Source organism: Spinacia oleracea, chromosome 5 (assembly GCF_020520425.1).
Source record: "Spinacia oleracea cultivar Varoflay chromosome 5, BTI_SOV_V1, whole genome shotgun sequence".
Taxonomy (NCBI): domain Eukaryota; kingdom Viridiplantae; phylum Streptophyta; class Magnoliopsida; order Caryophyllales; family Amaranthaceae; genus Spinacia; species Spinacia oleracea.
In genome coordinates this window covers 7688870-7709561 of record NC_079491.1, presented here as the reverse complement: position 1 = coordinate 7709561, position 20692 = coordinate 7688870, and the positions used below count along the sequence as shown (strand labels likewise).

The 20692-nt window shown below is 35.3% G+C and overlaps 3 protein-coding genes and 1 long non-coding RNA gene across 4 annotated transcripts; 2 read left to right on the top strand and 2 right to left on the bottom strand.

The window, feature by feature from the left end:
* The first annotated feature begins 2740 nt into the window (after positions 1–2740).
* Positions 2741–8326, top strand: LOC110788149 (uncharacterized). The gene is made up of 5 exons (XR_002533261.2): positions 2741–2942; positions 3626–3714; positions 6169–6310; positions 7256–7353; positions 7879–8326. It is a non-coding gene; the product is annotated as an uncharacterized lncRNA (long non-coding RNA).
* Positions 4109–6489, bottom strand: LOC110788148 (cytochrome P450 CYP72A219). Its single transcript, XM_021992788.2, has 5 exons — positions 6178–6489; positions 5769–5986; positions 5300–5544; positions 4815–5211; positions 4109–4737 (listed from the first exon to the last, which is right to left on the bottom strand). Exons 1-5 carry the CDS (start codon positions 6458–6460, stop codon positions 4312–4314), a joined length of 1569 nt encoding a protein of 522 aa, XP_021848480.2. The 5' UTR covers positions 6461–6489; the 3' UTR covers positions 4109–4311.
* An 8778-nt stretch (positions 8327–17104) lies between the features above and the next one.
* LOC110788150 (F-box protein At1g11270-like) lies at positions 17105–18250 on the top strand. Its single transcript, XM_021992790.2, has one exon. The coding sequence runs from the start codon at positions 17105–17107 to the stop codon at positions 18248–18250; it is 1146 nt and encodes a 381-aa protein (XP_021848482.2).
* A 597-nt stretch (positions 18251–18847) lies between these two features.
* On the bottom strand, positions 18848–20023 carry LOC110788107 (putative F-box protein At3g16210). Its single transcript, XM_021992748.2, has one exon. The coding sequence runs from the start codon at positions 20021–20023 to the stop codon at positions 18848–18850; it is 1176 nt and encodes a 391-aa protein (XP_021848440.2).
* Positions 20024–20692: the final 669 nt, after the last annotated feature.

Genomic DNA, 20692 nt, shown 5'->3' with positions numbered 1-20692 from the left:
TATGGACATTTGATGAGGTGTTATACTTGTTACTGGGTTTATATATACACACGTTGCATGATGAAATATTACAATCATATATATTACTTATATGGTCGAAATTGATTGAGTTAACGGGTTCTTGACCAGACCTAGATACCCAATCTATTTTCCAAAACACTTGACCCGACCAACACCGTTTCATTTAATACTGACCTGATACAACCAGAGGCGGAGATAGGGGGGGGGGGGCTTCCCCCCAACAATTTTAAAAATTCCTAATATATAGTAATAAATACTAAAATATATCACTTAATACTACTTGTTTCAATGGTTATTTCTACTTTAATAAGTCATTTATACTCCTTGATCTTGGGTTCAAATCCTAATACCATATTATTTCTTTTTAGTTTTATTTTTTTTCCTCGCCCCCCCTTATTTTTAGTTCCATTTTTTTTCTCGCCCCCCCAACGTTGAATTCCTGGCTCCGCCACTGGATACAACCCTGACCTAGACCATTGAACATGCCTATCTACGTGGCTGGAGATTGCCGCAAATGAGTTACATATCGAACTGTCAAAAACTAAAACGATTTGGAACAATCTGAGAAAATGAAAAGTGACATGAATAACATGATATTGTATTCCATTGGCACGGAATTATTGATTCACGTGTCACGATCCAATTAGATTCGACCTAAAAACTATATAAGCACCTAATCGGCGATTAAATTAACATATGTGTCGTTCCGACCTAGAGGTGCCAAACGAGTCGCATATAGTTAGATACAAGTCAATCTTGGGTTTCAAGTTTGTAGAAAATCAGCTTATTATGGAAAACTAATCCATTTTAACAACATTTGATTCGGTTTGTGTCCATCTCATGTCATCCAGTTTCGGATACGGGTCGTCTACTTCGTTTCCGGTTAGTTTCAGCCTTTCATGTACATAGTACGGATTCACCTAGGGTGGCTCGGGTTGGGTCTATTTTGCCCGGTACCGTACCCTATAAATTTACAAAAGGTCTTGCGCGCATAAGGTGTACAATAAATTTATTGTACACCAAGATAACTTTAACCCTTTTATTTTATAACTTTAACCTAGTTTTGATTAACTTTTATATTAGTAAAAAGAAATTGATAGATAAATATTTTAAAGGGTTAAATGATTAATTTTAGGATTTTTTGGATAAAACCACCTTTTAAAGTTGCAGTTTTTGAAATAACCACCTTATATGTTTTTTTTTTTTTTAATAACCACCTTAATCTTTCTTTTTTTACGAAATCACCGCCAAATGGTAACGGACATCCAAAATTCCGTTAGTGGGGCCCACAACCAACGACCAAAATTTGTTTTCCCTCCATTTTCACTCAATACTCTCTTTCTTCTCCTTCTTTACTGTTACTTTCATCTTCAACCAATTTCTTCTTCCTCATTATTGCTCTTCACGCTCCCCCCTCATTTATTCTCTGTATTTTTTGTCCTCAACCCCACAATTCGAATCTCTCTCTCCTCCATCCCTGTCAAAGCCTATGGCATACTTCTAAGGGCTAAAATGATAGAGGTTTACATGAATCCATCGCCGACATAGCTCTTCTGATGTATTTTCAGCAAAACCACATATATCTGCTCCAATCATTGGCATCCCAAAAATTCCAAAGTTCAACATAGTTGGAATAGAATACTGCAAATCATCCCATCTTGCAGCATTATCTCCAGTCCAATGGGCGGTATACTTCCCAGAACCAACAAATGTCGACCTTGAAAGTAAAAACGGTCTTTCATTGCTGGTTTTAACGAGTGCTTCACGGGTGGCTTGAGATTCAAGAAACACGTAAAGGTTATGGACATTATAATCCGTTACATTACCGTAGTGAATAGTTGTTCCTGGTATAGTCTTGCTGTATAGGTACATGACCTCAAGAATTATTTATCTTATATGGTGGATTATCAAGGGTAGATCCAGGTGTAGGTGTAGAAGGTATGGAATTTGAAGCTTCATTCATGTCAATCCAGATTGGTAGGAAACTCCATGTGTGTGCTTTAATTGTTAGGAAAAGGACGATTAAAGTATTAAACTATAACCCTAATCTCGAATTAAACTATGAATTTGAGCGTTTTGGTTGATTAAACTATCAATTGAGTTTAAATCCCCAAATTGAAAAACCCTCAAATTCTACAATTGAAGAACCCTAATTTCAATTTAGCACAAATTACATGCTGATAATTGGGGGAAAGTGCCGAAATTTTCTTGCAGATGAATTGTACTTGAAAAATTGGGAGAGAAATAGATTTAATTTGTGGAATTTTGATAAAAAAAAAATTCGAGAGAGGTTTGTTAATGGAGGAAGGGTTCATGGAGAGGAAGAAGGAAGGAAAAGAGGAGGGGAATCAGATATGGTCGTTGGTTGTGGGCCCCACTAACGGAAGTTTGGATGTCCGTTAACATTTGGTGGTGATTTCATAAAAACAGAAAGTTTAAGGTGGTTATTTAAAAAAAAAATATATAAGGTGGTTATTTCAAAAACTGCAACTTTAAAAGGTGGTTTTATCCAAAAATTTCTTAATTTCATACATTTTTAATGATTTTGAAGAAATAAGTTATACTAAAATGAAAAAATTTATCACTTAAAAATAGATAACTTTTACATATATAAGATTAACTTTTAAGCATTTTGAGTTAACTTTTACTCCGGTGTACAATATTTATTGTACACCCGTTGTAAATAAGAATTTGTGATAACTTTAAATCGAAAGAGCGAAGTAACCAACAGTTAGAGAGGGAGAAATCGTCTGATTGACAAAGGGTTTAGTCTGAATCGTCTGATTGAGTGCGCAGATCAAAGTGTGCGGCCAGAGGAAGAGAAATTGGGAAGACGAACTGCAGAAACATGAGGATTTACCAATGGAGCTATGGAGAGAGGTTTTGGCAAAGCTACCTTCGAAAACCCTACTCTAATTCAGGTGCGTTTGTAAATTTTGGTGCTCAATTATCGACGACCCTAATTTCATTCCTTTGCATTTTACACTATGCAACTAACAATCGTAAAAAAAACCTAATTTGCTAGCCTTGGAAACAAATCAAAAGTAGAATTATACAGAGCTCATGAAGCAACACTATCAATTCGTTGAAAAGATACATTCAGGATAAAAACCTTACTTTTAAAGACCACCAAATCATATAAATTTCATGAGAATTGTAATGGGTTGTTATTGTTGGTTTCTTCGGGATTTCGGATGATTCATGTACAGTTCATGCCTATAAACTTACTACAGCTGAAGAACTAATTGTGAGTTATTCATGAATATCCAACATTGATCTGTTTCTGCTGTTCAAAATGAAATGATGATAGAACAAAGTAAACCAACTAGAGAGTGGAATTAAACTAGCCTTTTAATTACAGGTTTCTCTTTGTGGCACAGCCGCGCAGTTTGTAACTTTAGATCATTATTGCCTCTGCAAGATTACTAATTACTTCCCCAGAATGTCACATTCTGCAATGATCTTCTATGTTTCACATTTAGATGCTTTTCCCTCTAGATTTTGGCCTTGTTCTGTAGCTCATCATTGAGATAAAGTTAATTTGTTGCTTTCCTTATTCCTTCTTCGCTTCTAGAAATCTCATTTCTTTATTTGGTGTTGGAAGTGGCACATTGCATATTATGGAGTATTAGAAGTCAAAGTTGGTGGCCGGGGGCGGTGGAGGATCATCTGCTTTTGGTTACTTTAGCCAAGGTAACAAAGTTTTTTTTTTTTTTTACTTTGTGTATAGTATAAATAAATGATCATTTTGATCCATGTATCGTTTACTTCTCTAAGAATTTTCTTATCTTAAATGGAAACTGTGATGAAACTTGTTTGAACTATTTTTCGGGCATCTATGCCTTATCTGTTAGCTTTTATGAAGACATCTGCTATATTATTTTCCTTTATATCCTTCTTGACCTGAAACTACAGACTGTTGGAACAAGCCAATCTCGGTCCAATTTGTTTTATGTCTGTGTAGATACACTGCATCGTTCCATTTACTGAATCAAGTCTCCAATTATTTTCTAGATATTTAAGGAAAAAAGAAACTGGTTAAAATTTAGAAAGTTGAGCATATTAGAGGATGACATCTAGAACTGTAGTGGAGAATGGAAGAGAACAGATGAACTTTATCTTTAGAATTTTTTACAGATACACTCGTAGCGCAAATAAGGAAGTGGCCAATTATTCTTGAAACCAATTACCAGCAGTAAGGAGAACATTCTGAATGACCATTTATCAAACAAAATAAATGAAGTTAAGAGGTGCAAATGTGCAAAATCTATACTTTCTGATTGTATACCATCAAAGTCGGTGTAAGATTATCTGAGCACCATGTTGAGGCTGTAGAAACATAACATTCATGGGTGCATGAACATAGGATTGGGAGAGTTCTAAGGAAAAGCGTTGTAGAATCATGGATAATGCCATTTTTGCTTCAGTCATCGCAAATTTTTCCCCTATGCATATTCTGGGTCCCCAACCAAAGGGAAAAAATGAGTTATTTCCTTTAGCTGCCTTGGAAATTCCTTCAGAGAACCTGTCTGGCTTAAATTCATGCGCATCATTACCCCAAAGTTCTTGATCTCGGTGAACAGAATGCACCGAGAAAGTTACTATAGCTCCTGAAGGAAGTGATAACCCACCTAGATTTGTACCTTTATGAATAGATCTTGTCAGTTGCATAGCTGGTGGATAGAGCCTGAGGACCTCATACAGGATCATAGTCACCTAAATAAACATACCATACTGTTAAATTTTGATATGAATATTATTCAAGTATCATGTTAGAGTGACAGAATACTTACTGTCTTCAAATGGCTTAACCCTTCAAAGTCTGGAACATTGTCCCCAAATGTCTGCAGGACTTCTTCTCGTGCTCGTGATTGCCAATCTTGGTGTTTGCTCAATAAAACCAATGTCCAAACTAAAAGTACCGAAGTAGTTTCTTGTCCAGCAAAGTAGAATAGTTTGCACTCATCAATTACTTCGTCAAGATTCATCCCAACTTGCTGATTCTTGTTATTTCCAACAGCTTGTTGAATTTCTTTTGAATTGGAATCCATGAGTATTCCTAACAGGTCAGGTTTTACTGCTCCTCCTGCCTCAATTTCATTCTTCCTCTTGTTGATAATTGCGCGCAACGCAGTATGTATTTGATCTTCAACATCCTGGAATCTCCTATTTCTTGCTGTTGGAATGTATCTGAACACAACTGACAGGGTTAACCTTTACTTTATTTAATATGTCGAGTAGTGGGAAGATTGCAAGATGTGAGGATTGTATCGATTACCTCATTCCTGGTATATAAACTGATTCTATCATAAGAAGAGCTAAATCAGTTTGTTCCGTAAGAAGTTCAAATATCCTTTGTCCCTCCTTATAGTTGCTTCCGAATGCTGCTCTAGATATCACGTCAGCAGTGAGTTTCTTAAGATCCATCCACACATCTAGCTCACTTGAACCCACTTTAGGTACTATCAGCTCCCATTTATTGATCATGTCAGCACAACTATCCCGGAATGCTGGTAGCATAAGCTGTAACAAACAACAAAAGAAATCACTTTCATGTATTCAAGTGATTTTATACTGTTAGTGTGATTATATGCATTCCTCATTACTGACTGCATGATCGAGGCATTATTAGCCAACTGTTATTCCTCCTGAATAGCTTAATTGATACTGTATTTACTGTTTGGAATTTCTGTTGATCAAGGGTAGGTTAATATAAATATAGCTAATAGTAGGATATTAGGAAGGACCTTCAACTTCTCCACATGGAAGGCTGGGTTGATGATCTTTCGGTGTCTAGACCATTTCTCTCCTTCGTAGCAAACTAGCCCTGGAAAAAGCTTGTCAATAATGGGGTTCCACTTTGCCTTTTGAAAATCTTGCATCTTCGTTAAAGCTTCTCTGATCAACTCTGGCTTTGAGATGTTTATCATTGGTATAGGACCAGCCCAGACGAAGTAGTCCTTTCCTGCATTAATAAAAACCATGAAATTAATCTGTCATTTTTTCTGAAATATATAAAATTAAAGTCAACTGATTTCTGACAATGAAGGAAGGCTTAGAACTTCATGAGATCAAATGTTGTGCTAGTTAGCATAAGATTTAAAACCACCCCCTAGCAGTTTTAAACGTGTGTGTAATGTGTTTTAGATTACTTACCACATTTGCTGACAACCTTATGGCGGAGAGGTTCAACACGCGGAAAATAATCATTGGAGAAGCACTCCATGGGGCTTTCTAAGGCCCGACTGCGCATGGACGAGTAATCTTTCATGTCTCCAAACAAGAACTGGTAAGAAGTACCATTCAAACCTTGCTGTCTGAACTTTTTTTCCAGTTTCTTCGGCCTCAGCCATACCCAGTTCACTGCTTTGATTAACCCTGTCACAACTAGTACACAAACCAATGATATCAAAATAGAACTTGCTGTCACTGTTTCCATTTTTGGGTTTTTTTGTGTGTAAAATCTTTTATGATATCTCATTATAGAAGCTTCTTTTGTATATATATAGAAGTGTATGTTTCATTTAGGAAGGAAAAACAGAGGACGCAGGGGATGATGTCAGATAGGTGATTTTGTTTCTAAAGTCAACCATCCATTTTTTAATAATTAGTTTTTATTTCTTGGGAAGCAAGTCAAGTTTCTGATCTGATGAACATTATTTTTTATGTTGTTGGCCAAGTGGAATTAATTAATTCTCTTTAAGTAGCGCAACTCGCCGCTTGTTTAATCAGATAAACAAATTGAGTCAGATTTGGCTCAAAGGTATAGTGATGTAAGACAAAGTACTGTGAAATTTGAGAAATCTATAGAACATTCATTATATATAGTATTTTGTTGACCCGTATATGAATGTTGTGACTTGTTAATGTGTGTGAGTTGTCATATACGAAGTATTTAACAAAATGAGTTGAGAAAACCCTATAAGATTAGGGAGCTGTGTGATTTTAAAGGAACTTTTCGAGGAAATTTGGCTTTTTCTCGAAAGTGTAGGTAAATACAAATGTAATCTATCTTGTTCTTCATCTTCTGAACATGTTCATCTGATGATCTTAATACTTGTGATTTTGATGGGGGTTTTTTCACCTAGATTTATTGTGTCATGAATAGTTGCACTTTAGCTTTGTTCTTTTGCTCAACATTTGAGACAAAGTCACTTTACGGTGCTTTCTCTACTCTATCTTCCTTTACATGGTTGGAAAAAGAAATCTGACTTGTTTATTTGGGTGTTGGCAGTGATGCAGATTGCAGGAGTAGAATGCGAAATTGGTGGCTGGTAGAAGATCATCTCCTTTTTTTTATTCCAAGGAAAGAAGGCTCTTATATTTATTGAGGTATAGTGTAAGAATATGGTGCCATCAGATGGTATATACGAGATTCATGTATCAATTGCTGCATCGTTTACTACCTTAAGAAGTCTGCATATCTTACTGGAATTCTTGAAACTGATGAAATTTGTGTGAACTATATATACTTGTGTTCCTTGGTTATAAAAAAAACTGATGGTAATTCCAAAAGCATTTGACTAATTACTTACCGCACTGGGTGACAACCTGATGGCGGAAAGGTTCAACACGCGGTAAGTAATCATTGGAGAAGCCATCCACGGGGTGTTCTAGGGCCCTGTTGCACATTGAGGAGTAATGATGGCCGTGGGCTGAGCCGGTCCCGAGCTAGGACCACGGGCTTTTGTGCCGGGTTGGGCCGTCGTGCTTTTCCCAAAAAAATAGGCCCAGGCCCGGCCAATGACTTCATGTCCAGGCTGTGCTTTTTTCTTGCCCGGCCGGATCGGACTTTTTCATGTTGGCTCGGGCCTGGTCGATTTTTACTGCAGGAACTGATCTTTCTGCTCTCTGCAGGTTTATGCAAGCCTGTTTCAGTTAGCTGATTTGGTCATGGTGGTTCTCTTGATTAGTTCAACAAAATTGGAAGATGTAGACCTGTACATTGCAGGGAGTTGAGCTGGCAGATGCTTGGTTACAGGTTCTATTGTATGTAGTCTTGTTTTCAATTCAGGTTCAGCGCTTGACTATGGAGTTGGTGTGTGCTCTCTCCTGGTTTGTTGTTATTCTGGTTATCACAAGGAAGGTTGAGTTGAAGTGTTGATTATGTAGGTGAACTTCAGAGTTGTGCTGCAGTTGTATTTTGTTTGTTAGGTTTTGTGTTGTTTTTTGTTTAGTCTTGTTGTTTTAAGCCTAGTGGCCTATTTGGTAGTGGAAATGATACTTTCCATGTTCTTGTATATACTTTTTGGGTTTAATACAAAGAAATCGGCAACGTATTAGTTGCTGAGTATTTTTTTTCCAATTCAATTTTGCGACTACAAAAACGGTCGCAAATTACTAAATTCAGTTGCAAATTTGGTTTCCCTTTTCGCTAGTCTCAAATATGGTCTCCTTTGCCGCCAGTCGCTAAAATTTATTATCAGTCGTAAAAAATTGCGACGAATGAGATAATCGCAAAAATCCAAATCCAGTCGCAAAACAGTAGTCTCTAATAAGTCATTTATCCGTCGCAAATTTGCGACTACTAAAAGGTTTGTCGCGAAAATGGAATTGCGACAATGGTAATGGGTTTCTATTTTCGTCGCTTCAGTCGCAATATCACGATTTTTTTGGAGTGGCAGAACAAGTATTAAGGGACAGAGGGAGTTACAAAGTATCTTGGTGTACAATAAATTTATTATACACCTTGTGCGCGCAAGACCTTTTGTAAAATAAATACTTTAGGATAAGAAAAAGTGAATTTTTGAAAAGATAAGATTAAGCGAATATTTAAAAGATATAATTTGATAAATATTCTTTTATCATTTTTTTTAAAGATATAATCAGATATATGTTAACATAACTTCATATCGAATGTCAAATTTGATTCAACTCTTTGACATGATACATCGGTTGGAACCATGAAAATTGTTGGATTGAAAAAAGGGGGGAAATCAAATAATACAAAACAACATAAATTAACCCTGCATTACACGAGTTTAAATCTAGTATTAATATAATTAAAGGCGAAGATCATGATAGCCACAAAAAAGAAAAATACATCCTTTAATTTAATTTTAAAAGTGAATTATTTAATTAAATACGGAGGAATATTATTTATCTTCCTCCTCGTGAGTCGTGAATCGTGATCACCAATTTCGAGCCGAATAATGACCAAAAGATTGCACGAGGGATTAGAAATGAATGACACTACAAGATATTGTACCGTTAATTACGAGAAATCTCAAGGTCAATATTGGCGGGATTTCATGTCGCGAACCCGTCATAAAAGGGGGGCCGTTATGGATAGAAAATCCCGTCGTAAAAGGCATTTGCGACGGTTGTTCCCGCTTTATTTCGGTTTTAACCCCGTCGTAATAGTCTTTTGCGACGAAATTTTTGACCCGTCATTATTAGCTTGTCCTTAATTATCCAAACACTACAAAAATTTGTATCTTTTATGACAACCTAATAACGACGGGTAAAAATCCCGTCGTAAAAGGGCTTTTGTGACGGGGCTAACAACACAACAAAGACGGGAACAACCGTCGCAAATGTCTTTTACGACAGGTTAACGACGGGATCTTCCATTAACGACGACCCCCTTTTATGACGGGTTCACGACGGAAAATCCCGTCGTTAATCAACAATTATTGGCGTTTAACGACGGCATTTCCCGTCGTTAATAGTATAATTTCTTGTAGTGAAATTCTAGTAGTGTAAAATCTTACTACTCACCATTCATTACCCCATGATCCCATATATGCTTTATTGATGGTTTTCTTTTGTAGGGCTTTATAGATGTCCCGCTATTCGCTCTAAATAATATATCTAAAATTAATCCAAGTCCCGTAAAAAGATACCTTCTTAGTTCTCGTCATTGATCTCGCTTGTATTTGTTGTGCACATACAAACACCCAAATTAATTTTATGCGCGTTTAGAGATCGACTATACAGAGTAATAGCATATTCTTATTTTTTTTTTTTTTTGGTGCAAATGAGCCACAAGGGCGGGGGATGAGAATCGATCTTAGGATCACCTGGAACCGGGATAGAAGCTCTAACCAACTGAGCTATCCATCACTCTCATAGCATATTCTGATTATAAAGAGTACTCCAATATATTGTGATTTTTAAAAAATTAGTGATTAGTGTTTGCACGTCACGTCAACCATGTTCATTGGCACATTGTTGGAGATACGTATCTTAATATTTAATGTCCGTATTCTATTTTTTAATGGAAATATAAATTTATATTTCGTTCCTTTTTACTGTAATTTCTTAGGATAATTTTACAATAGCTACGCAAAAATGGTAGCCATTGTAATCAATTGAATCTCAACCCTCCAATACATAAGACTAATCTTGTCCGTTCGTTTCATTGACTTAAACAAATTAAAAAAAAGTTAAAAACAGTTATTCACAAAATTTAAATAATTAAATGAATAAACATATATCGGTCTACTTTAATGTCACAATCTACTCAATACGGAGTATATTTCTGGACTTCTGGTAGTATTCCATCTCTAATCTCTCTGACTCTCCCTTCCTTAAACTCCATGTTCAATTTTCTTGGCAACATCATTTACCGGGAATCTCCATTCCCATGTAAATGAAATGAAATATATTTCTTCTTTATTGACAAAAATAACGATGAACGTTCTTAACTAAAACATTTATATTTTCCATGATACTATCAAATGAATTGCAAAGAAACGAGTAAACTGGTAAATAATAATGAAAGGTGTTTATTGGGATTAGGGGCTAAAGGAGAGAGAGAAAGACCGTTGATTTTTACTGTAAATTTTATTTTCTAACTGCTTTTGAACATGTTCAAAGTCAACAAAATTAACGGCCAAGATTAATCTTTTATTTTGAAGGGTGGAGATTTTATTTGTTGTGGTGGCTACCATTTTAATGGAGCTATTCAAAAGCCTTCCAATTTCTTATATCTTCATTTTGTTGTATGGTATTTTCTATGTATTTTACCTTAAACAAAAAAACTTTTATGTATTTCTAATACTTGGTATTATGTTCTAATCCATCGTGCGGGACTGCAAGTTTGCTATCGCAATAATAATATATACAGTAGTGCTGTAATGATGTAAAATGTAGCGAACAAATACGTACGTGTCAGTAGTTCAATTCGCCTACGCAAATTATTGTACGTTGTAATGAGATTATGCTAAACATGATCGATAGCATGTATATTTTATAATTGTTTCCCATCTATAAAAGAGGACACTTGAGTGTCCATACATTCATATCAAAATAACTCAAATATACAACATATACGTACATTTACGAGTAATTATTTTTATTTTTTGATAGCGAGTGAAAAACATGGAGATGATGATGATGATGAAGAAGTGTGTGAGTATTCTACTGATGCTCACCCTTTTGGTGGTTTTAACAACCACACCTCAACCCGTCTCGGCTTGTGCTGGCGAAAGGCAGCCGTGCAATTTCGTTAAACGTTGTTGCGGAATTTGTTCTTGCGATTATTTTAGATCATGGTGGTGTTTTCCTCCGACTGGGGTTGTTAGTGGCTGTTGAACCACCAATGTACTCCGGTAAGGCCGGGAATATTATGTGTCATGTTACGTTTGGAGGAACTTCGATCATTTTCTATACTTTATAAATTAAGTGTTGTTATTTTGATTTTAATTTAATAAGGGGAATTTGTATGTTATGTTGTTGTGCGCACGTACGGTTGGTTCGATGATCTAATGTGTACGTACTACGTAGTACGGAGTATGTGTTACGGAGTATTTCCTTTACATGCTAGTGTAGTATGTCGAGGGAATGTATTTTAACTTTTTAAGTTCTCTTGTTCATTTTTACGATATATATATATATATATATATATATATATATATATATATATATATATATATATATATATATATATATATATATATATATATATATATATATATATATATACTCCGTTTACCGTTGTTTCTTTTTTATTGGAGTACATTATTTACGGACAAGTTAAATTATTCAATTGCAAAATTAACAAAAATATCGATCATCAATCTCACGAACACAAGATTCAACAAAAAAAATCTACTCCCATATATTATTTATCTGGACAATAGACAAAAAACAAATAAATAGTAGAAAATTGCATGAAAGGCAGTGAGCCATGTGATTAATCCAAATAAAAAGACTCGGGTAGGAAACCCAGTTGGGTATAAGGTGGTTCCTGTTGGCATTACGACTAGCCTACTTGATCTCGAGGATACACCCCAATTCTGTTTTTACCCTTTCTCTTCGAAGATTTGGCTATTTTTTACCCTTTCTCGTCAATTCTGTTTTGTTTTTGCGTTTGCTCTCAATAAAGTTACATATTTTGGTATAGTAAGTACCCTTATTCTAGTTAACTTTTGCTTGTTTAGTTTAATTCATGTTGTACCAGATCGAAAAGGAAATCCATCTTTCGACTACAATCAGACGAATAGGACAAAAATTATATTTATCACGCGCGGCTACCCAGATTTATAGACCCACTCGTCGAAGAAAGTTGTAAAACGATGTAAAAGAGGGTATACAAAATATTTGATATATATACTACGATCGTAGCTATGGTGAAAGGATTTGATTCAATTGTTATGTATTTGTTAGTTTCAATTCGCTAAGTAGATGTCGTATGACTTTTTATCAATGAATTATTTATATTATCAAAAAATATATATAAACTTTTACAATATTAACCATTAAGTTACTGAGATAGGTAGAAGACCAAGATAAGGTGGTTCATGCTGACACTGCGGCTAGTCTACTTGATCTTGAGGATACACCCCAAAAGAGAGGGGCATCTACCAACAACCAAATATGGAATATAATTTTATTTAATTGTGATGAGAAAACACAAGATCTTTGTACATGGAACCAATCATTTGCTCATAATTCCCAACTATGAGGCGAATGGAATATGATGCATAGATCATTTTCTGAGTAATTGTTCCTAGTGTATCATTACTTGATCGTCGTTAGCTGCATGCATGAATCTTTAGCAACTGAGTATTAGAAGAAACCTAGGACCCCATCAGATAAATGAACCTTAATCTATAGGTTTGAATAATTTTTGTCAACAAGACCGACTGATGGTTGTCATTGTCCAGTTATCTAAGGTATTGTAGTATTTGGGATACTCGCTAACACTTCTCTTTATCCCAAAAGAGAACTCAAATATGACAAAAATCATAAGAAATTTACCCAATAATTGCTCAACCACATGAACTATGCAAAACAGAGATATTTATATGCAAAAAATAACCAATTACTACTTTTACAAACACAAAAATTACCCGTTGAGCATCAAAATGGGTTCTTTAAACATATTTGTATTTAGTGATTTAAGTTTCCGTATAGGGGTATTTAGTGAAATATGTTTAAAAGTAGGGGTATTTGGTGAATTTGATATTTGGGCTAACAGAGCACTAACAACCATTAAAAGTAAGGGCATTTGAGGTATTAAGTTTTGTTTCAGGGTTATTTTATGTATTACGGAGCATTATTAAAAGTCAATTTGATAAATTATACCAAAACTCGGGAGTATTTCATGAAAAAAATGGAAAAAAAAAATTACCAATAGGAGCTCCAATCTCCCTCATTATCTGAGAGTATCTGTCCAGCAAAAGTACGAAACTTTTTGGAAAATTTGGTAATATTAATCCAACCTTTGGCTGGTTTTCTTTTATTAATTTCACCTACATCATATTTTTTAATAATTCCACATTTACTACCCAATGACTTTTATTGGGCCTAAATGACCGATAATCGGTGAAAAAGTCATCGAGATGGTGATGAATTGACGATGATGATTGAATATATTGAGAGAGAATACTTCCACGTAGGAACATATTACCGCCTATAATAGGTTTATGACGTGTTGAGCCCAATAAAAATCGTTGGATATTAAAAGTGAGATTATTAAAAAATATATCTTAATAGACTTAATAAAAGAAAATCTGTCAAAAGTTAGATTAATATTACCAAATTTTCCCATTTTCGAAAAGAATAAATAATCTCAATTATCAAAAATGAATTCTTCAAACTACATAGCTTCCCGTGGAAGTCATTCTGGCGGGTAAGGCGACAGATCAGCACCACTCCACATCCCACCGGCCACCACTCTGCCACTCTCCACAACATCAGCATACCAGCCGACGCCGTCACTGCACTACTCCTTCCTCCGCCCTTCGAAGTTCGGTGCTTTCTTCCACATTTCCACTCCTTCGCAATAAAAGTACTTGCAGCGAACTCCGGCCGGAATATTCCGGCCTCTTTAGAATCACCGGCGTTCAAATTTCAGGTAACTTTTAAAATTGAGTTTTCTACTTACATAGTCAATTCCTCATCGCTTGTTGCCGGTTCATTAATCCACCATATTAATTAATTGCTTGTTGTTGTGTGGGTTGTTTTTCTTATTCAATTTATAAAGTTTCAATCTTTTTGAATCAAGATTTGACGTTGTTTTTTTGAATTGATGATTTGTTTTACACAATTAGGGTTTCGAGTTGATGAAAAGTTGTACAGAGTATTAAATTGTGTAAATTGAATAATGTTGTTTGTTTAATTTCATGAGAACCAAATTAGTTTATTGAAATTTGTCCCAATTTGCTGTTATTCGATTTACACACAAGTAAACCGATGGGTTAGTTACAGTCTGAACCTTGTTCGGATTAATGACTATTGACTTGTATTGATGAAAGCTAGAGTTGCGGGTGAAATTGCCCTTGAATATGTTTAGTAAATATATCTCAATTATCTCTGATATACATTAGGCTCTCCAATAAATGATATAGTAGCTTTAAACTAAGTATTTATGGTGTCAATTCAGTGACTTGAGTTGATGAATAACTAATAGTAATAGATCTAAATTCTACAAAGTTCTATTCAAATGTTCAATTTTGTCGATTGTATTAGTTCAATACTTCAATTAGCCTATCAGCCTGTGCATTTGATGCTTCATTTGATTGGTTCGTTGATTACTTGTTTAACTGGTGAGGAATTGTGGAGTAATTTGATCAACAGTTCAGGACTTTTGCCGGGAGGTTTCGTGATTTTTCATTTATTTTTGACAAGTTTACTAGTGTGTAAATTAGCCTGGATTTTTGAAGAAAACTTAAACAAAAATGTTGATGGCAGTATTTCTGTTTACCAATCTGTTCACCTGCACTTCACCATGTTCATTGCTCTACTTACCAATTCCATCTCTCTATCCCTCTATCTCTCCTTGAGCGTCTGACTTTTGTATGGAAGAGTTTAGTTAGTATTCCTATTTATTGTTGTGAATGCGTAGAGTGATAAACCAATTTCGGCCGACTAGTACTCATACTTTTATTTAATTTTTGGCAAATAAAGGTATTATATTAACAAAAAGAGGAACAAAACTCCATTACAACTAGACTAGAAGCAATGCTTCAAGCTTAAACCTCCCCACCTTTTAGGAAGGGTTGGAGGAAAGCTGTCATAAGCAGCATCTATACATCAAGAACCTAACTACAAAAAGAACTCAATAAAATTTCTCTCATTTCATTTGTACATCTACACGCAACCTTAAACACGAGTGATCTTGTTACTGCATCTGTTGTATCACACTCTCCTTGAAAAATCTTCTTATTCCTCTGCATCCATACAACATAGATAGATTCTGCAAAACACATTCCATGAAGTTTTTGTTGACATTGCTTCTTTCGGCAAGCCTTAGGAGCCTGCATAACTTCAGTATCAAATGGTAGGCACCCTCTATTGATGCACTAGCACACCTTCCCAAACTCTGGTAGAATAGGAGCGATTAAAAAAGATGTAGCTGATGCTTTCAGCTTCTTTCCACAGAAACCACGCAACCCATTGGTGTGAATACCCCACTTTTGCATACTGTCCTTGGTAAATACTCCCTCCGTCCTTAAAAGATTGCCCCATATACCATAAATAGATGCCCCTATTTGTTTGCCCCATACTTTATTTAGTTTGTGGTCCCCAAATGTCTCTTCTCACGCACTATTATTTAATCAACTAAAAGACATATCTACCTACCCATTTGCTTTTGATTACACTCATTCTTAATAAAGTGAATTTTTCTATGGGGCAATCTTTTATGGATGGAGGGAGTAACCTGTGAAAAACAGCCAACCAAGTGACGAATAAAGCTCTTAGGGCCAGCCAAATTAGTTCAGATAAGCCTCTTCCAGGGATTGATTGTTATAGGACTCCGTGTACTGTTGTAGATTTCTAAATAGAAAACTTACTTCCTGCCAAAAAGGTTGAAAACCTCCCTGAAACTGAGCAATATCTCTGCATTGAAGAATTTTTCTACAAGCCCAAGACGCATGGTCCAGATGCTCTTGTTTCTGATGTAGTAAGAATGCATCCATCTTATCCATAACTTATCTTGTTTCATAGCTACTGCCCAGAATAGCTTACAAATTGCAGCCTTATTCCACATTGTCGCATCAATTAAGATCCACCCCCCTGCAATCTTAGGAAGGCATAACTGCTCCCAAGATACAATTGCCTTCTTAGATTGTTCTGCAGATCCTGTCCAGAGATAAGTCCTGCATATTTTTTGAACTTCAGTATCCCTAATATCTGTAGGCATACCACACAAGTAGATGCTGCTCTTTCTGAATTGTCCTCAAGCCCAGAAGCTCTAGAAAATCTCATGAAAGCAGAAAAGAGAAGGCTTACAGAAACTACATCACCTCTACAAAACATGAGCATATTATCCGCAAACATAAAATGAGTAATTAAAGTCAGGATTAGACCTCAATTCACCCATGCATCTGGATAAACATTCCATTACCATAGCAATTAAGAAGGGAGAGAGAGGTTCTCTTCATCTAAGACCCTTCCTTGCTGGAAACAATTAGTGGTACATAGCCCTACAGTCCATTTACTTCATGGAAGTTAAAACTGAAGCTGTAAACAACAAAACATTCGTGCTAGAGCCCATGATTTGTTACTTACATGTATGCTATTCGTTACATCATGTCATCAGTTTGTATTTTTGTGTCCAATTGCTAAATTTCTGTGGCCTTTGTATATGAAATTTGCAGATTTTCCGTCTCCCTTAGTTTTTGTTTCGCAAATGAGGAAGAAAAGAAACAAAAATTCAGAAGCCGTATGTCTACCAGAAGAGTTATGGACAATTATTCTTGCAAGACTCCCAACGAAAACCCTGATAAGATTCAGGTTGGTATGCAAATCATGGTGCTTAATTATCGACAACACAGATTTCGTCTCCATGCACCTAAATCTTTTCAACAACAACCAGAACAATGATCTGCTAACAGTGGAAAGAACCGAAAAAAACAGCGTTGCCAAAGAGGTAATAAGATTTCGTCACAGTAGTACATTTAAGAGTACATCTGCTAAAACAGTAAACTTGAGTGAAGGGGTAATGGTAAGGGGTTACGCGAATGGGGTGCTCTTGATTGATAGTTTGGACTCCCCTTTCATTCTTCAACTGTGGAACCCTAGCATTAAGAAAACCGTATCCATTCCCGGGTGCTCATTTTTAGAAGATAAACTCTCTAGCCATAGTTTTTCTTTTTCTTTTGGTTTTGATTCTTTGTTACATGATTGTAAAGTAGTGTGGATTAAAACTTCTCCTAGGCTAATTTTTAGTCGTGTTCCTAACTCGATTCAAATTTATTCATTAAGTACCGGCTTATGGAAAACCAAGCTTATAGAGGATGTGGGAGATTGGTGGCTGATTAAGGGGAAGCCATTATTCGCCAAAGGCAGTTTGAATTGGCTAGCACGAGATGAAAGGGTAGACAATGGTAGTGCAAGACCTACCTATATCGCGTCATTTGACTTGAATATTGAGACATTTACCTTTATCAAATTGCCGGAGGATGGAAATGGCGAGAAGGAAAAGCCGCATATATTTCTATTCCTTCTTGGAGGATTGTTAGCTCTCTTTGATGTGTCTCCTTGGAAAAACAGCATATGGGTGATGGAAAACAATGGCCCACAAAACCCATGGATTAAATGGTTTACAAGTGATTCGCCACATGGTTCATACGATTTTTTCCAGCACCATGGCTGGAATATTAGTCACTTGTGCTATATTGAGAAGACTAGCAAGTTCTTCATGCTGATAGGGAGAAGAACAAAGTCATATGATCTCAAAAATCATCTGTTTGATGATCTGAGAACGTCCAACCGTGCTTATATGAGCTGCATGGATCCTTATTCTGAGAGTTTGTTGTTGCATAACTTGCAATAGTTAGTCTTTTCAATTGTTATTTAGAATACTGAACTTCATTTGTTAATCATTACTCCAATTTTCGATAATCTTATGATGATTAGAAAAATTCTGTATTCACTACAATGCTCTGCATGTTTTACAGTCTGACATACAGTACAGAGCTTGCAGAATTTGTTGTTGCATAACTTGCAAAAGTTACTCTGTTCAATTGTTATTTAGAATACTGAACTTCATTATTAATAATTACTCCAATTTTCGTTATTCTTATGATGATTAGCAAAATTCTGTTTTCGCTATAATGCTCTGCATGTTTTACAGTCTGACATACAGTACAGAACTTGCAGAGTTTGGAAAGAAAGATTTTACCATAACAGAGTCTAACCTGGCTCAAAATTTGTATACAGGGAGGTTAGTATAAGCAGTATGCAGTAAACATCAGTACACAACTAAAACCGAAAACCAATCTGCAATAAAAACATTCCACTTATCATATTGACACAAAAACAAAATGCAAGAGAAAACACACCGAAAGAAACTCGAAACTAACAATCGATTAATAATAGCCTAAATCAGAAACTAGAATTTAGATAAGCTTCAGATCAGCTCATCCCTTGTTTATATATATCCTCCAAGCAACACTAAGCTTTCTTTATAAGTATCCACAAAATCAATTATCTGCTGACTCTGTCTTCCGAGTTTCTTCATTTGCTGGTTTCTGAAGTCATATGACAACAACTCTTGGAATTTTCTGTAGAACAATAGTTCACCATTCTCCTTCAAGTACAAGAATTTCTGAACGCGAAGATCTACATTATACTGCTTTGTCCAAGAACAACCATTTGTAGTACCATTGTTTTCCATCACCCATATGCAAACATTAGCAACTCCAATGTCTAAAATTGCTAACTTTCTATCCAAAACTGATAAAAATCTTTTTGGTGGCTGTTTTCTGTATTCTTTGAATTCAACATCAGGCAACTTTATACAAGTATAAGCCTCAGTTGTCAGATCAAAACGCAAAAGATGTGAATACCTTGATTTTCTTCTTCTACCATCACTACCAAGCCAATGAATTGCTCCTTCAAAATTTGTAGTTGACGAGAATTTCTTCAAGAACAGCTTAGGAATAATTGGATATGATCTCTTTTCTTTCGCGAAAGACCATGAATCTGTTCCTAGCCTGTAAACCCTAGTTTTGGAATAACAGTACTTCATATCAACAGCAACAACCTTATATTCGTTACTCACTTGATCATACCCAAACCCGAAATTTATATCAGTCTTGTTTTGCGCGTTAGCATTACATGGTGGAACTTGAAAAACTTTCCGAATAGAAGGGTTCCACAATAAAATTCTGTTAAATCCACGATTAACACAAGGATTATGCGTGTGTATAAGTAACACCCCGTCTACATAACCCACTAAATTGCAATCATCAGTACTTAAGTACGCGATTTCTTCGTATGTTCTAGGGACAACTACTTGTTCTTTCAAGATGTTATCAACGTAACCAACTTTTAAATAGTTTGTCGCGTCAAGGTGTGACACTTTGGTAAATGTATTGGTGTCACGAACAACCATGAAATTCTTCCAAGAGTTACATTCACGTGACAACAATAAGTTGTTCTCGGAATTGTTCTTGTATGAATGAAGATGAAATTGGGTGAAATTCGGGTTATCGGTAATGAAAGTGTTCCATGTTTTACAAATGGACCTAATAATCAGTAGAGTTTTCACTGGGAGCCTGACAAATATTTCTGTTAATATTTCTTCAGGCAAAGAATTCAACATTTTTCTGGGTTTTTTTTTCTGGTGATCGAAAAAGGGAGGAAGAAAACATACAGATTATGATGCATACTTGTAGTAGAAGTTCCTACTCAAGTTAGGAAGAAGGTTGCTAAGCCCAGAAGGTTTAGACTTTCGGTTTACAAAAGATCTTGCATGCATAAGGTGTACAATAAATTTATTGTGCACCAACATAACTTTTACCCAGTTTTCTCTAACTTTAACTCAGTTTTATATAACTTTTATATTATTTAAAAAAAAAAGTTAATAAATAACATTTTAAAGTGTTAAATGATTAATTTTATCATTATTAGTCATTTTAAAGAAATATTTTTTATTAAAATGAAAATTTTTATTACTAAAAAGTAGATCACTTTTACATATATATATAAGGGTAACTTTTAAGCATTTCACATCAACTTTAACTTCGGTGTACAATATTTATTGTACACCCCATGTAAATAAGAATTTGTATTCGCTTTATTGTGTACTAGACTTTAGCCCGTGCGATGCACGGTTTCTATTAAATTGTTACGTTAAAATAAAACTCCCACATATATCAACTGCTATATTTTATATATTAGATTAAATTGATTTTTTTATTTTGGATTGAATTTCATTTTAGATTTACTTTTTAATTATTATAGTGTTTGACTTTGGATGAAATTGTATATA

Excerpts from the sequence above, each read along its gene's own strand:
- LOC110788148 (XM_021992788.2), bottom strand. The coding sequence starts at position 6,460 with ATGGAAACAGTGACAGCAAGTTCTATTTTGATATCATTGGTTTGTGTA. Across the intron at positions 5,987-6,177 it reads TAAGGTTGTCAGCAAATGTG|GAAAGGACTACTTCGTCTGG; the intron begins GTAAGTAATCTA and ends TTATTAATGCAG. Across the intron at positions 4,738-4,814 it reads GGTTAAGCCATTTGAAGACA|GTGACTATGATCCTGTATGA; the intron begins GTAAGTATTCTG and ends ATGTTTATTTAG.
- LOC110788150 (XM_021992790.2), top strand. The coding sequence starts at position 17,105 with ATGAGGAAGAAAAGAAACAAAAATTCAGAAGCCGTATGTCTACCAGAA.
- LOC110788107 (XM_021992748.2), bottom strand. The coding sequence starts at position 20,023 with ATGTTGAATTCTTTGCCTGAAGAAATATTAACAGAAATATTTGTCAGG.